The sequence below is a fragment of the Mus pahari genome, chromosome 8 (assembly GCF_900095145.1).
Source record: "Mus pahari chromosome 8, PAHARI_EIJ_v1.1, whole genome shotgun sequence".
Classification (NCBI taxonomy): domain Eukaryota; kingdom Metazoa; phylum Chordata; class Mammalia; order Rodentia; family Muridae; genus Mus; species Mus pahari.
The window spans coordinates 14,188,557-14,206,031 of NC_034597.1; the positions used below are offsets into that span (position 1 = coordinate 14,188,557).

At 45.0% G+C, this 17,475-nt stretch overlaps 1 protein-coding gene across 2 annotated transcripts in view; it reads left to right on the top strand.

Annotated features, from left to right (window-relative positions):
• The window catches only part of Lrmda (leucine rich melanocyte differentiation associated), a 1,022,231-nt gene that overhangs the window by 554,188 nt on the left and 450,568 nt on the right, over positions 1–17,475 (top strand). For both annotated transcript variants that reach the window (XM_021203463.1, XM_021203464.2), the window contains one exon: positions 13,582–13,708. In XM_021203463.1, coding sequence (XP_021059122.1) covers positions 13,582–13,708 — 127 coding nt within the window. The remainder of the gene's footprint in view (positions 1–13,581; positions 13,709–17,475) is intronic.

Below are 17,475 nucleotides of genomic sequence, written 5' to 3' on the forward strand. Positions count from 1 at the left end.
CGCCCCCCCCATTACGTGGTCTTCTTATACATATTGATGTCCACGCCCCCCCCCATTACGTGGTCGTCTTATACATATTGATGTCCACGCCCCCCCCATTACGTGGTCGTCTTATACATATTGACATCTTGGATTCAGTTAGCTTTATTGAGTTGACAGAGACTCCTACCAGCTAAGTGGCTGTGGAAACCACCTTGGTGTCCGGTTGCCTCCAATTACACAGGAGGCAGAGGGGGTGTGAACCTCAGCAGCCTAGGTGAAGCCATAGCTCATCAAGTCGTGTGCTGATCCCCACATGTAAAAGGGGAAGCTCGGCTTACTAACTTTCTTTGGGGGAGGATTGAAAGGCGCCGAGCTGGGGGTGTTCTGGAGAGAGAATGTGGCTTCAATGCAAGCCTTTTGGGAGGACTGGTATGTATCAGAGCCCACTCTCCTTCACTCCATAGAAAGCTATCTTGTAGTCTGGGGTTGAAAAACATGTTTTCACATTTTTTTTCCAGCCTCTCGAGACCTCAGAATCAACATCTGGCACTTTTTTTTTTTTTTTCCTGGCTTTCCTGGCTTGATTCCATTCCAGGGTACCTGACCTATAGGGACTTGATCTTTGGACAAAATATTTGGTTAAGATCCCTCTTGGATCCTAGGTAGGACCCATGGCAACATCTTCTTTTCTGGTTGGTTTGCAATGAGTAGACACCATCTGTTGAGTTTCTTTTTTAAAAAAAATCTCTTTCTGTAGGGTGGTGAAAGACTTGTGTGGAAGAGACACTGTTATCTTTCAAGCAAACAGTTCATGAGGTTGAAGCACTGTGTTCTTGGCCCAGATTGTGTTTGCCCAAATGGCTGTGGGAGCCTCCCCAACCAGGGGTGCCTTCTGCCCCATGGCGACGTGCAAGCATACCGCGGCTGCAGCTCACCATGTCCGTTCTCCCACATCTCCCCAGCAAAGAAAACCTCCATTTATAGGACCCACCACACAAACTCACTCTTCGGACTCTTAAAAACAAACAAGATCCCGAAGCCACAGGCTTCATGCGGGCTGTGTGGTTTTATAAAATCTCAAACCGTGAATCAAAATAATTTTTAGAGACATAGTCAAGCCTCAGGCCCAAATGCCGTCATAGGTGAGAGAAACACAGGGTAGGTTCTCCTAGACCGAGGACAGCTGTGATGGGCAGGACAGAAATAGGACGTAGAGAGCGTTGTTCATCTAGGGAAGATGTCTCGCATCTCTTCTCTATGTTGAAGGCCTGACTACAGGTGATAACTTCAGGGCAAGCAGAGCAGGTAGACCGATAAAGGGAAAGCCTTAGAGCCCTCTTGTGCTGGATTCTCAGCATCCAGCAATGCTTTTGTCTATGTTGCTTAGCAATCTGCTTTCCTGCCTGCTCTCTCTTTACTTCCGGTCCAGTTTGTTTACCCTTCCACAGATGGTAAACTCAACTGGAGCAGACCCTGTTACTTGTGTGCTTTCACAGGTAAGATGTGAGTCTCTGCCATGGTGGGGGTGGTTACTGTATCACTTTTGGTGCTTAACAAGATTCTCAGGCTAAGGATTTCTTGAGTGTCAGGATCCAGTTATCTTTCTTCTATGTTCCCTCAACCATGTGTTAGTGAAAGTGTAAGTAGAAACTTGAGTGCAATGGAATTGAGATGCGGCTGAGAACTATTCAAGCCATGCCTAGCCTTACCCTCTTAGCTCCTTCACATGTCGCTGAAAAGCAAGCAAACAAACAAACAATGCTTGACCAAAGCAATTTAAGGGAAAAGGGTTTACTTTGTATTATAGCTCCAAAGACATACAGTGCATCATGGTGGGGAAGACGCAGTGTCAGCAGTATAAGGACCACAGGTCACATTGCATCTGTAGTCAGGAAGCAGAATTCGAATAGTAAGTAGATCAAGCTATACAAGTTCAGTGCCTGTTCTCAGTGACATACTTTCTCTTTCAAATCTCCATCTCCTAAACCTTCCATAGCTTTCCAAAATAGTGCCACCAGCTGGAGTGTTCAAACACAGGAGTCTCATTAAAGCAGCAGCATCATTTCAACTGAATTCATGACCCTGTGTTATCTAGTAACTGCTTCTCAGTATGCAATTACCACTTATAACGGAGGGCCATGCCACAATCACCTTTGTTTCCCCGAGACTTGCAAAGAACTGAACAAAGAGGGGACTAAAGGCAGTTCTTATTGCAAACCAATGAACACTTAAGCTACGAGGGATACACCGATCAACATGCCATTAGCTGGTTAGTTTCCTCCACCCAGTATTTTCCTCAGTTTCTAGAAGGTCACAGGAAGCTGCAAGAGCTGCTTATTCCAGGCACTGTGGGAAAAATCAGGAAGCAAATTGGAAAGCAGAAGAAATGAAAATAAATCTAAGTTGGTCCTTACAACAGCTGGATTACAGCTCAGTTTTCAAAATCAAAATGTTAGCCTTTAGGTTGTGGCAAGGGCTGGCTTCTTATGTCTGAGCTGCAACCAGATGTTATTTAGGCACATAGACGGTCATGCCTGGTTGAGGCTGCACTAAAATGAACATTCAAAGGTTTGAGATGTGGCTTGATCATTGTGTGAGCTTTCAGGCAAACCGTTTAACCTCCCTGGATATTAGTTTCCTTCTGTGATTGTGGGTGAGGGTCAGGAGATGTAAGAGTCTAAATTTTGGGGGGACTCAAACTCTGAGTCTATGAGACCACGGTACGGTCTTCCATAAATAAAGCCGTAGTTCTGATACTACGTTATGGTTCATCAGAAGCCAGTGTGTTGAGATGTGCTTTTGTTTTTAAGAATGTCCTAGTAGGGAAATACTAAAACCTCCAAGTCCCAGCCAGGAGAAAAGGATAACATTAGAGTTTAGCATCATAGGGAATGGTACAAATCGAATTCGGCTTCCCCTTTCTTCCCACATGCTCTCCTTGGGATCCCCTGGCATGGTCATATGGGACATATTCTTAGTAGCCTTTGCAAGGTGTGGCTATAGGGAAAGAAGCTCCAGCTGGCTAGCCATAGTACCTGGATAGAGTAATAGAGGTCACCAAACTTAATCCCTATACAGAAATGTACCCCAGCCATTTTTAATGTCTTGTCTCTGATCACATATGTATAGAGATGCAGGAATTGGACCCAGGCTTTGGTGAACAATTCCTCTGTTTTTATCAATATAATACGTTGATTTGGGCCATTTCCCCATGCATGATTTTACTCTTGGTCCTGCTTCCTGGAAGCCCAGAGACTTCGTACTTTGATACCACTAACCTCTGCTTGTGCATATGAGTTCTTGACCGTCTCAGTCACTGCTTGGAGATTCCTAGGCTTCCTATTGTCCTCATGAATATTGGTGCCTGCTTTGAGTCTACGACCCACAACTGAAAAACATTTGCTGGCAGAGTTACTTAGGGGCTAGTAGGTTGTACTGCGCTCTACTCATAGACACTGTGCTTTAGAATTAATGCTGAACATCGTGGCACTTGGCTATAATCTCAGCTACATGGGAGTCTGAGGGAGGAGGACCTGAAGTTATAGACCAGCCTGTGCTAAATAGTGAGGTCACAGGCAGCCAGGGTAACTTAATGAAATCCTGTCTAAAAATAAGAATTTGAAAGGGCTAAGAAACTTGCTTGTCTAGCATACACAAAGCTCCAAATTTGTCCCCAGCACAAAAACAAACAAGCAAGCAATGAAAATCAAAGTAATATTTACTAAAGATTTTCCTCATTATGAAGTACTTACTCATAATAGAAAATGTAGTAACTGGAGAAGACTGTGAAATGAAAATTACCGTAAGGCTTAAGATGTGTATTTGAGGGATATAGTCATAGACAAGGAAGTATACACACACACACACACACACACACACACACATGCATATATATTATATGTGTACATACACTAAAATATGATTTTAATTGATTATATATATTCTGAATTATCAAGTCTATATTAAATTAACAATATTATTAACAGCAATAAGAAATAAGAAACAGTTAACAAACACTACTTTGATGATTCCTAACATTCACATGGAAGAAAATACCCACAGAAACTTGGCACAGATATCATTTGTGTGGAGAATAGAGGAGAGCCTATGAATAGCTTTTAATTTCCATGCATGAGCTATTGGTGTGTGTACCACAGTTCTTGTAATTTAATTTTAGGTACATAAATATATAGCATGAAATTCTACTGGCTCATTAGATATCTGTCTGTAATATTTTTAATTGCCATGTAGTATTTAATTATTCAGATATGGTGGGCTGCATTAATGGAATTCATCATTCCGTTCTGTTGTTGAATGGCCCCGTGTGCTTAAATTGTTGTTATAAACAATGTTACAAAGCGAAGCATGGTGGCACACACCTGTAATCCCAGGCAGAGGCAGGAAGATGCTGAGTTCCAAGCTACACTGGATTCCATGGCAATATCTTATAACAAACAAACATGAACAAAAAAACCCAACAACAACAACAACAACAATAAAATAAGGGAGAAAGACAGCAGGCAGAAGAAGGGGCTAGAGTGTTCAGTCAGGAAAGTGTTTCCTCATCTGCTTTTAGCTGGACGGAGTGACTCACACTTGTGATTCCCAAGCGAAGGCACTAAGCAAGCAGCCTGCTAGAACCGGGCAGTCCAGGGTGTCACTGAGAGACTCTGTCAGAAGATGCAAGATGGACAGACATCTCAGGAAGGATGACACCTGAGGCCGACCTCTGGTTTCCACAAATAGCTTTACATTCTCACACACAAACATAAACACACATGTGTACAAATGCATGCATATACAGCCCCCCACATGCACATGCATGAAACATAGTAATGGTAGTGCTATTGATGATGAAGATGGAGTGAACTTCTTTGCAAGTATGCCATGCATGTATCTTTGATATTTAGTGTATTCAATATTAGGACTGGAACAATCATCTTTAAGACTTTAAACATAAATTAATGTCTAGAAAGACTGTAATAACCTTGTTTTCCCTCCAGTATTGTATTGGTTTGTTATCCAGAACATTTCACAACATCATGTGTAAACTGAAGGAAACAAATATGAATGTCTAGTTTGATCTGAATAAATATCCCAGTGAAGGTAAATTTTTCTCCTATGTTTCAATGATTTATCAAATTTCCATCCAAGTTTATTTTTAATTATCTTTTAACTAGGAATTTGGCTTTTTTTTTTTTGTATTGAGTCATTAATATACTTTCTGTACTAATGATCTTAAGCCCAGCTTTATTAGAGGGGCCATGGGTATTGCCCAATTTTCATTTGCCTTTTGAATTTTAAAGGTGTAGTTTTGGGGGAGGGGAGCTGGAAAGATGGCTCAGTGCTTAAGAACATGGATTGCTCTTCCAAAGGTCCAAGTTTCAATTCCCAGCACCCACATGGCAGCTAATAACTGTAACTCCAGTTCCAGGGGATCAGACGCCTTCTCACAGACATACATGTAGGTAAAACAGTAATGCACATAAAAAGGTAAATAAATTATTTTTTTGAATTTGGTTGTTTGCTTTATTCATTTTGCTTAATAATGTAATGTAATATAATATAATAGTTTTTAATAAGGACCCTTTATTTTTCTTTTTTATTTTTTTATTAAATTATTTTATTAGATATTTTCTTCATTTCAAATGCTATCCCGAATATCCCCTATAAACTCCCCTCACCCTGCTCCCATACCCACTCACTCTCACTTTCTTGGCCCTGGCATTCCCCTCTATGAGGCATATAAAGTTTGCAAGACCAAGGGGCCTCTCTTCCCAGTGATGGCCGACTAGTCCATCTTCTGCTACATATGCAGCTAGAGACACGAGCTCTGGGGGTACTGGTTAGTTCATATTGTTGTTCCACCTATAGGGTTGCAGACCCCTTAAGCTCCTTGGGTACTTTCTCTAGCTCCTCCATTGGGGGCCCTGTGTTCTATCCTATAGATGACTGTGAGCATCCACTTCTGTGTTTGCCAGGCATTGGCATAGCCTCACAAAAGACAGCTATATCAGGGTCCTTTCAGCAAAATCTTGCTGGCATGTGCATTAGTGTCTGCATTTGGTGGCTGATTATGGGATGGACCCCCGGGTAGGGCAGTCTCTGGATGGTCCATCCTTTCATCTTAGCTCCAAACTTTGTCTCTGCAACTTCTTCCATGGGTATAGTTTCTGGCTGTTGATCTTTACATCTGTATCTGAACGGGCATTGAAAGTTCACCTGCTTGGATAGATACAATGGTTAATTCTAACCCAGCCATCCTGCAACTTAATGCATCTTTCTTTTTTAAAAGGTTAATTTTACTCATTTTGCCTGTACATATGTCTGTGTGCAGTGCCCACAGAAGCCAAAAGAGGGCATCTGATCCCCAAGAATTGGAGTTGTACTGAGCCACATGTGAGCTGTCATATGAGTGCTGGGAACTGAACTTGGGTCCCCTAAAATATCATCCTGCGTTCTTAACCACTGAACCTGCCCTCCAGTTTGGTGTGTCTTCAACATCGGTCCAGGTTCATTACATTCATAAATGTGCTAAACATGTTCTAAGGCAAGTCACTGGCAAAGCAAAGTGAGAAAGAGAAAGAGGATGAAGGGATGGAAGAAGATAGGGAGGGAGGAAGGGAGGGAAGGAAGGAAGGAAAGAAGTAAATAAGTTAGGAAGGAATGGAGGGAGGAAGTAAGGAAGTTAGGAAGGGAGGGGAAGGGAGGAAGGAAGGAAGTTAGGAAGGAAGGAAGGGGGCCAAAGTCTCTAGAATCTCCCACTACTTCAATCTCAGCCACTAGTAGGTGTTCTTTCAGAATGCCCTTTGTTTCTGGTCTCATTGAGGGTCCCATGTAGCCCAGGCTGGCTGCAAACTCATTATATATCCAAAGAAGGTAAACATGTCCCTCTGGTCCTTCTGCCTCCACCTCCTGAGATCGGGTACTACAGCTGTGTGCCACCATGCCCAGTGGTTCTATTGGGACCACTTGCAACTGTGCCTAAAGATATTTTCAAGCGGACCCTTTGTCTTCCTGCTCCCAAAGCCACTTGCCTTTGGACACACTGTGTCCTCTCTGTTCCTTGAGAAGCTGCTCTCACTGAATTTTCCCTCTGTACACAGTAACTGTGAGGAGATGCACGAAGGGCTGTGTTCTCAGTGGGGCCCTCTCAAACAGCAAAGGCTTTGAGCTAGCTTATTAGAGTTAATACAGTTTAAAGGGGCTGCATAGATAAATAAAATATCAAGGCTCTAAAGCTGTAATCCTTAACAATGATGTTGGAAAGCGGATAGTAGAGGTGACAGATTATTACCTTTTAGTAGGTAGGACCTTCAGAATTTAATTCGGTGCTTCCAGATAGCAGAAGCAAAGAGGCTAAGGTGACTGGGCATCAGATACGTTACCCACCATGTCCCAAGGCAAGCAAACACCATTTTCTCAGAGGGAGAGGACCAGAATTCCAGATGTGTAAATGTATAGCTTAGAGATCCAAAGGTCGAAGTATCTACCCTCTTACTTTTCCGTTCAAGTACCAGGAAGTGGAAGGTCTATTTCTGGGCTTCTGGCTCTTACTTATTCTCCATCATTTTTTAAGTACCACATTTGAAAGGCACCTTAGTGGTTTTAGATACTGAGCATAAAGCTTTCAAATCCAGGCAGCCATATTGGTTTCCTTTACTGGCCTTACCTACGGATCACACTTACTTAGTAATGAGTTTTGTTTTCTGCAGCTCAGGAGTTATCCACCATGAAAGATGCCCCAGAGAACTCCAGGCTTGAGCTTCTGACTTTAACCCCAGATCCTATACTGCCACTTGCTGTTAATATACCTATGTATTATATAGCATAAAGTCCCTTCTACCTCCTATTTCTTATGGACATAATATATAGTAATTGGTTTCTAGTATTCATGTGTGTGTGTGTGTGTGTGTGTGTGTGTGTGTGTGTGTGTAGCCTTGTGACTTGAATGGCATCAAGAGTGTATAGAGCCAAACATATAGGGTAATAAATGACACATCCTTTATTATATTGTAGTCTATCACCTAACTACTGATCATTATCAATCATCTCTCTCTACTTATTACCTCTCTGCTGATCCATACATTCAACAATTTAAGTAGGATTGATGAGAGTCATATGGACCTTAGGCTACCCCTCTCTGACCTAGGCGATGCTAGGCTGGTGCTGGGCCCCTTTCCTGAAACTCGACCAGTCACATTAGCACCTCCAATCTCCCTTTCTTTCTTCCCTCTTGCCTTCCCATGAACGAGCTCCATACTATCTGTCCTGTCCTTGTAGCTTTGGCCACGGTCTCTGTGGGAAGTTCATTTTCAGACTCCTCTCAGAGCCGCTGCCTGGCAGGTGTGCGAATACAACAGGATCAGATAGTTATTCTGCACTCAGAGTTATCACTGAGACCCTTTAACTGCCACACTGACCAATTAGAGCAGACACTGGCCCTTGGCAGCCCCAAGCTGGCCCCATGCTGTGGTTGCTGGGTATCAGTGACCTAGTTGCTAAATTATAAACATTATTAAGGTCAGTGGAGGGACAGATCTGAGAGTGGCCAGATAATGGGGAGGGTTGCAGAGGTGAGTGTGTTTACCAGGTGGTAAGAAAGCATTCAAGTCTCCCAACCCCCGCCCCCAGGCTTGGTTTACTGGTGCAGGCTCTTTACTCCCTCTGTCTGTCCCTCAGCTAAAGATGAGGATTCACACCAGGATTGGTCCTTTGCACCAGCAGCTCCCTGGGCTCGATCTCTGCCTGGTCCTTGAGTTTCTCTGGGTTACTTGACTAGACTCACGGCTCCGGCTCCTAGCTGAGCAGCCTTAAACACCAGGGAGCTTATACGTAGGGACTCTGAGTCCTCTATGAACCTGACAGCTATGCAGGTGGGTAGAAGTCACACTAACATTCTTCCTTCGGCTGGGGCCTAGAGAGACTGAGTTCTAGAAAGCCAAGGTCTAGCCCTTAAGGTAAGGAAGTCGGCCTGTGTGGTAGGCTTTGGACATGTGTAGGCTTTGTCATGTCCACAGCCTTCCCACTCTGCCTTGAGAATGCGGGTTTGAATGTTCGATGGTGTTGCAGGGACAGGTAAAGCTGTGAGTGAAGGTGTTGCTTCCTTGCTTGATTTGAGAATACCACAATTTTGGTCCCATGTAAAACCAGACAAAAAGGTTCTCCTCAATAGGTCTACCATGAGCAAGTCCCCTCCCGCCACTGCCATTTCCAAGTCTGCTACAAGTGTCACTACTGGTTTAGACTGGAGACCAAGGGAAGAGAGACTCCACCCTTGGCAGAGCCTGTAAGCCGACAAATCACCAGGAGCTTAAGCAAGTGATCTCTGGTGACTTTATGGCACCGTGTCCTGCTGATTATGTGATGGCTAAGGGTCAGTGGGTATGGGGTATTGGGTATCACAGGCCTAGATCAGGAATCCCTCTACACTAAACCTTCCCCTGCCTCAGCTCCTGGCTTTTCTTATTACCAGTTTTCAAGGCAATGATGAAAAGGCTGACTTTGCATCCACCCAGTAAATGAAGAGGTCAGAAAGGCGCTGCCATGCTCAGAGCCTCGTGTCTGCCTTCCAGCCACTGGCCTAGCCTGGGTAGGGTAGGGTGCCTCTTTAGCGCCACTGTTTCTATAAGCTAATGAGGGCAGTGTATGAGCCACGGGCGATGGTGGCGGGATATTAACTGTGACAGGAAGCTTGATCATAATTATCTTAACGAGGATAGGGTTAATTACAGTGGAAACTTAAAAGTTCCCTCCATCTGACTCCACTGGAGCCAAACGCATTGTGATGTTTTGTCATTTTGATGTGACTTTGGAAAAGGTACTAGGACTCTTCCCAGGGTTGCCACAAGCTCCCGAGAGAACCCAATGACCAAGATGGAACCTATGGGTGTGGTCATGCCAGTTTCCCCACTGGTGCAGAGGAAGAGGGGCAGCCTGCAAACTGCTGTGGAGGTGATGACTCGGTGTGGAGGGTGAACCACCTGCCCTAAGTGGTCCCACCTGGGCTCCTAGTGGGTGGAGCCCACTGTGCTGAGTGGGCGTGTCCACATGCTGGGCGTGTCCACATGCTCTCCACTGTTGTCTCCCTGTGACCCCCTCCAGCTTCCATCCCATACCTCTCAGGCACTACAGCCACCACTCAGCAGTTGACTGACACTGGAGTGACAGTCAACTCTGTGTCAGGCTCTCATTTTGGGGCGCATTTTGCAGTTTACACATTAGCTCAGGCCACATTATCATTTTCCCTGAGACTACCATTGCTATCCCAGGAAAGGGCCGTGCCGTGCCTGGATTTTTATGCCTTTGCTTTCTCTCTTTCTCTCTCTCTCTCTCTCTCTCTCTCTCTCTCTCTCTCTCTCTCTCTTCTTCTTCTTCTTCTTCTTCTTCTTCTTCTTCTCTTCTCTTCTCTTCTTTCTTTCTTTTTCTTCCTTCCTCTCTCCCTCTCTTTCTTTTTTTTAAATTTTTAAATCTTGTCACTTTATATAACACTGAATATCTACCTTCAGGAATCTGGAATAGAGGAATTGTCACAAGAAACTATTTCTTCCTGATAATTTCTTTTGAAAAACAACAACAGTAACAGTAACTGGAAAAAGATTTCCAAGTGAAAAATGAAGCCCTTTTCCATAGTGTGTTCACTGCCTTCCAACATACCATTGGAGTTGGAAATCTACAAATCCTTCCCCTGATGTCTCTCCTTCATGGTGTTCTGAACCTCCTGTCTCCGGTCCCTAGGCTCTCAATTTAGTTAAACACATCCTCGAGTGTACCCACACCAGTCATGAAAACAGGACTTTATTCATCAGCACCCTCCCTCCCACACGGCACAGATCTCCTTTTACTGAGCACTAGCAACATCACACAGGGGGAAAAAAGAATCTGGAAACCAGACAAGAGACGAAGATTGGGGGTGGGGACTCCTCTCTGAGGTCTCACTCCCATACAGAGCTCTGATGTGTGTGGCCTGTGCACTGGAGAAAGAAGCAGCCTTGGGGTGGGGGTGGGGTGGGGCAGTGCCCCTGTGGTGGACTGGCTCTGCCCTCTTCATCCCCCATTTAAGAGCAGTATGGTAAGGAAGTTTTTCTTCTGCTTGCCCATTGCCAGCCCTTTTCTGTGTCTCATGAAAAAAAAAAAAATATATATATATATATACAATATTTACATAACATACCTTGGAACAGTATGTATCTAAATGGTGCCTTTGAGCAGAGCCCCATCTGATGTTGGTGCACAAAGAACTTATTAGCTTCTCAGAAGGCTTCCTGTTGGGGGGGTCTCCACTCCCTCTGTGGCAAGCAGGGACCCGACCCTGACACCCTTGTGGCTAATGAGCTTGGTTCGCTGACTCCTGTGGAGACAGGGACTCATAGCTCATTTGGTTGAGAACTTGGCTTTATATTCAGTATCTGATTCCCAGAAACCCACCAACTAGGCCTGATGGAGCATGCATATATCTCCAATACTGGGTAGGTTTAAGCAGGAAGGTCAGAAGTTCAAAGGTCGTTTTTGGCTTCAAAATGCATTTGAGGCCAGCTTGGAATATATGGGAGCCAGCTTTAAACAAACAGACAAAAAAAGCCAAGGGCTTCAGAAAGCCCAAAGATTCCCGGCACGCTGGCTTTGCCCATCTGCCCATACGATTCCACCACACTCCCCCCCCCCCCCACGCCCCAGGTCTCAGGACAAGCTAATGGATGGCAGGGGAGGTAGCCCTGAGCGAGAATTCCGTTGTCCTCTGAGATGGGAGGCACACAGAGCCAGCAGGCATTCGGGATGCCCCAGTTCAGGCTACAGGGAAATGGAGGAGCCTAGACAAAGCTCCATAGCCACTCCTAAGCCCCCCCAAAGTAGGGAGTTGTTTGCCTCCCAGAAGCCAATGAAACAGGATGACCCTAAATTAAAGTGCAGGCAGTTTTTCATGTTTGCCTACACAGCACGTAGCACTGACCTCAGAGCCCTTGTGCTCTGGGTTCTAGAGCCAGAGTGAGACCACATGACACGGGACATTCGGAAGGGAGCAACCGAAGATTTCATGAGCACATATCTCAAGGGTAGGAGGGCCCCCACTCCTACCCCTGGTTTGGGGATCCCTCTGTCAGAAAGCTTACCATGTTATCATGGCACTTGGGGATAGCTTCCCTGCTAAAGCTCACGGCCAGGGGTGCACACAGAATGTGCACAAGGGGCCTTAGCAGTGGCGCAGTCAGTAAACAAATACGTGGCAGACATCCTGATCGGCCGTACTTTATAGACCAGCCAGGGACTGAACGTGTGTCTTCCCTTCACGGCCCTGTCCCTCACCAGGCTCCAGCCGATGCAAGCTCAGCAGCATATCTCCTGGGCCTGGCCAGTGAACAAGCTCGAGTGAGTAGTTGCAAAAGCCCTGGGACTTTTGACTCCCTTTAATTACCATTTGTGTGTGTGTGTCCCTTTAATTACCATTTGTGTGTGCCTGGACAAGCGTCTGTGCACAGTTGCCTCGTGGTCCCCTCCACTCCAAACACTCACGGGGGTCCCTCCCTCAGGTGAAGAGCTAATTTCAGACTACATGGTTAAAGGAGGCCTTCTTTCCCTTTCTCTTAGAGTATTTTTTATCTTTGAAACCCATGCTTAATCCTTAATGCCGTTTTTATTTACTGCCTCAAAATCTACACTGCTATACTCTATGCTGGGAGGAAAAAAAACCCACATTCCATAAATTAAAACTTCAGACCAGAGCTTTGAAGCAGAAATGCTCCCAGCCCCCTGTCCCTACACAAAACCAAGGAAAAAGAAATAAGAAAAGGCTTTCTCTCGGCCTGGAGTGCTTATGTAATGCCTCCCTGTCAGGCAGCCATGGGTGGGGATGCTAGGCAGTAGCAAATTAAGTGATTAGCTTAAAAAAAAAAGAAAGAAAGAAAGAAAGAAAGAAAGAAAGAAAGAAAGAAAGAAAGAAAGAAAGAAAGAAAGAAAGAGGAGAGAGGAGAGAGGAGAGAGAGAGAGAGAGAGAGAGAGAGAGAGAGAGAGAGAGAAGAGAAGAGAAGAGGAGCCCAAGGATGGGAGGATGTAAGGGGAGAGAAAAGCTGCCTTCCTGGCCGTTTCCCCTATAACTGTACATAGCAGAACCGCTAAGAAATGATACTTGAAGTTATATTTATTATTGTAAGAGGGGTATGAGATTTCTAGGCAGGAATGATGGATGACAGCTTAAATTTGTGTCCAGGGAATGAAGGTGAACTGTGACAGAGTTATTTATCTTGGGAATGGAGGTTAGGGTCAGCCCAGGCTGGGTGCCTGAAGGCACAAGACATTGACAAATTTATCCTGCAGGCCGTATCTGAAGCCCTTTGTTTTGGATCCTGGCTTCTCAATAAGTGACCCTCATCCTTCATGTTGGCAATTCGTGAAGGATGCGGTGAGTGCCAGCGGGGGCCCCTTTCTCCCCCTCGCCCCCACCCCGGCTCCCTGCTACTAATTCTTGTCATTCACTCTGCTGACAGGCACCAAGCCCAAACTATTCCCAGTTCTGAAAGGGAAGGTTAAAATATTTATTTCGGCTCATAATGGCCTCTCTGATTTACTGCAGGATCTTTCCCCCCCTTGCCTTTGTCATTGCAGGTCACTGGAAGGACTGAGCGCATTCAGGAGCCTGGAGGAGCTCATTTTAGACAACAATCTGCTCGGAGACGACCTCGTGTTGCCAGGGTTACCCCACTTGCACACCTTAACCCTCAACAAGAACCAAATATCCTTTTCTGGCACCCAGGACGTCAAGTCCCCCGCAGTAGCCCACTTGCCGCCCAGCTCTACGAGGGTCCCCTTCTGCCACCCCACACCCTTCTCCTCAAAAATACCTGCAAAATGTCAAATGAGTTTTATGTGTCAGCTAAATTAAAGTATGTGAAATACAGTAGGTGGGCAGACAAAGCATTCTGTCTTCTGGCACTCGGGACACTTCAGAGTAATTTATTACAGGTCATTCATAAATGAAATGCACCGTTATATCTTCCTGTTGCTCCATTTTAGTGTAGAGATCTAAGTTATGGCTGCGAGGAAATCTTTTTAATAGATAAAAATAGAGAAAGAAAATAATGTCACGGGTGCCTGGGAGGAAAAGCTGCTTCTGTTTGCCTGGGCTTGTGTGGGAGGGCGACCTCTGGTGGCAAGCTGTGGGTAATGCCGCTAAGTTGACTTAGTCCTTGTAGGCTTCTGGAATGCTTTGGGTGTAGGCTGGGGGAACAGTTCTGGATTTCAAGAAAGGAGAGGGCTGAGGTGTACAGAGAAGTGTGAAGGTCAGGCCCTGCACTCCCCTTGTATACATCTATGAGTGTGATCACAGGCCTAGGAGAACCATGGTGGGTTATGAACTCCTTTGGGTAGGTGAGTACTCAGCTTGGGGTAAGAATTAGGAACTAAATGCCCTGGCTTCTACAGTAAGAATAAATCAGAAGACTTCTCTTAACAGCATATGGTACACAGCATCTCCATTTGTTAGTGCTCTAGGTTACCAGGCACTAGGATGGCAGCTCCACGAGGGAGGGATTTCTGGAACCTTCCTATGGTCAATCCTGCCTGTGTAGAATTCACATTCCACAAATATTTGTGGGATGAACAACATATTCATTTTTTTTTACTATTTTCTCACTGAACGCTCATGGAAGTCGTGCACTGTCTTGGGGGGGGCTTTTAAGCACCTCACGTTTCATTCTTACCAAGTCCGTTGAAGAGTGTATAGGTTGTCCCAGTCATGAAGACCTGGGTTCAAGATGGAGACCTATGCCAGCATGTAGGATGCTTTCAAAATGACTTATTAGCCTCCTTGGTGCTTCAAGCTCTAAGTTAATATTTTCTTCATTCTGTAAAACATTGTCTCAGCTAGCTCTTGCTACTATGACAAAATATTGTTGAATTGCCATTGGATTTCAACCACCGGCAAGTGTCTGTTGCTCATAGTCTGGAGGCGGGCAGTCTGAGAGCAGGGTCCAGCAGGAGATGGATTTTGATGACGTGTCTCTTGCCTGTCCTTGCATTGGGGACGGAGCAGGAAGGAAGAGGAAGAAGAGGAAACGCTCTTGTCTGCTCTCATCAGTAAATGAATTCATCCTTTCAAGAGCTCTACCTTTAAGGACTTAATAACTTCTCAGAAGATCTGGAGTTGAGAGATTTGAACTGTGGGAGTTATAGACAATGCTTTACAAATGTGCTCCTTATGGCCCTCATCCACGGATGCTTTACCAGAAGTAGAGGAAGAGGGTTTAGAAGAAAGTCTAATGTCATAATGTCATTCACGGTCCATGTCATAATGACATTAAGTGGATGTTTCCTTCATTAACCCTTTGCTTTTTTTCATTTCTGAGTTATGGTTCTGTGTGTTTTCTGTCGTCCTTGACTGTCTCAGACGATCAGCTAGGCCATATGAGCAACTGGATCAGGGAGAGAAGGATTGTTCCACTAAACTCTAGATGATACCATTCCTCCCTTGAGCCTCAGCCCATGTCTTGTGTCTCACATCACTGCAGGATATTACGGTTCACACACTTAGTTTCATATGTCCTCTTGGTCATATGTGTAGCCTGTGTGGCCTGATAAAGGAAACTTCTGGGAGCCTAGTCCTCAGCTTTAGAGACATAGCTTATTCCGGGTGGTGCTTTCATTCTCAGCACCACTGAAATTGGCAGGCATCTCGGGTTCCAGAGTACTGGGAGATTGAGTCTGTCTTTTGTTAAGTCCTTTTCCTGTTCTGTGCCTTAACTTCCTCGAGCTGTAGTGGCAATGCTAAGAGAGTTAGGCGAATAGCCTGGGAAGTCACTGTGTGGCTGAGAATCCAATTACATAGCTGTACTTTTATGGCGCATCTTATTATCAGTGAATACAGGCTACAAAGTGTCGTCTCACTTGACACTTTGTTGCTATGCCCCACTCAGGAAGTCTCGCCACTTCTCTCCTCTTTTCCTCCCTGATCTACTGGTACTGTGACAAAAGTCCGCTTCCCCGTCCATTTGATCTGGAAGTCGCAGTCTGAAAGGCAGGCAGAGGCAGACAACAGTGTATGCCATCTTCTTAGGCTAACCGCCTCTTGCGCTGGCCCTGCCTTTTCAGGTTAAAACTCCCTACTTGTGAAAGTGTCCCCGGTCTGCACAAGCGAAAGGGTGGGATATTGCTGATGCTGTCCCATGAGATGCTCCAGACAAGGACAGGCTCTGCCAGCTAGCTCATGTAGCATAACAACCCACTCCACAAAACAATAAATGTTCTATGCACTTCAATTCTATGTGAGTCGGGGGCTCAGCTGGATGGCTCTTCTGATGGCCTTAGTCTGTGTCACTCAGGCAAAGATTTTTTTTTTCTTACCAGCACTAGATAGTGTAAAATAACCTCACTCTTATGTATGCAATTAGTGCTGGCTGTTGGCTCAGCTGCCTGCCTAATGGGCTGCATATGCCATCATACGTGAAAGAGTTGGTCCAGGGCATAAGCCCTAGTGTACATGTGCTTGTCAAATCCTGCTTGTATTATGGAAGCTACTTACATACCAATACAAAACAATGTGGTGAGATGACACAGGTGTTCGTATAGAGACTAGCTCATTTCTATAGCTATCTACGATACTAGCCTTGCCATCTTGTCTCTATGAGATCTCTTATTTAGTTTTCACTATAAAGCATCTTATTGGCTCTCTGAACTACGTTTTTTTATACAGCCCAGACCTACCTGCCCAGGGGTTGTATCACTCCCATCCCCCCACCCCCATATCAATTAACAGTTGATGGAGTCCATCTACCCTGATCATGGCTAGGTTTGTGCCAAGTTGGCAAAAGTCAACTATGTTGTCATCCTAAAAGTATGAAAACCATTCTCATCTGACTAATGAATGCCATTATCACCAAAGGGAGAGAGCATGGTGAACGCATTTCTTAGGCTTTTATACTTTGCTGTAATTCTAATCTCATTCTGGGATTCGGGGAACTACTGATGATAATTCTCTTTCACTTTTTAGAAAGCCCATAGGCTGCAGGCTTCTAGAAGCCACATAGATTGCCACAAGTACAGCTTCAGCTAGAGCCCACTTAGGCTGACTCCAAGCCCCAGACTCTAAAACGCTAAAGAGAAGCAATCCTTTTGCTGGAAGGGACTTGCATATGGGTGGAGTCAGCTGCTAACTGTAGTATTGCACAAGACAGTGGGGTGGGGGTGGGAGGTGGGGGTGGGGGTGGGGGGGAGGGGCTGTGGGAATTCTATCTACAGAAGAGATTCCAATGCCAAGACACTCTTACATCTGGACATTTTCTTGTCAGTTCACCAATTAAGGTATCTGTCACATCTACATAGGTCTATCTCCCAACCCCCATCTTTGTTCTATCCCCTCTTTGTTCAAAGTAATTAATCACAGGTCATAGATTTTAAAAACCTATCCCCAGCAGTATTCTCAATCTCTCACCAACCAGCCTCTGTTTCTGTTTCTGTTTCTGTTTCTGTTTCTGTTTCTGTTTCTGTTTCTGTTTCTGTTTCTGT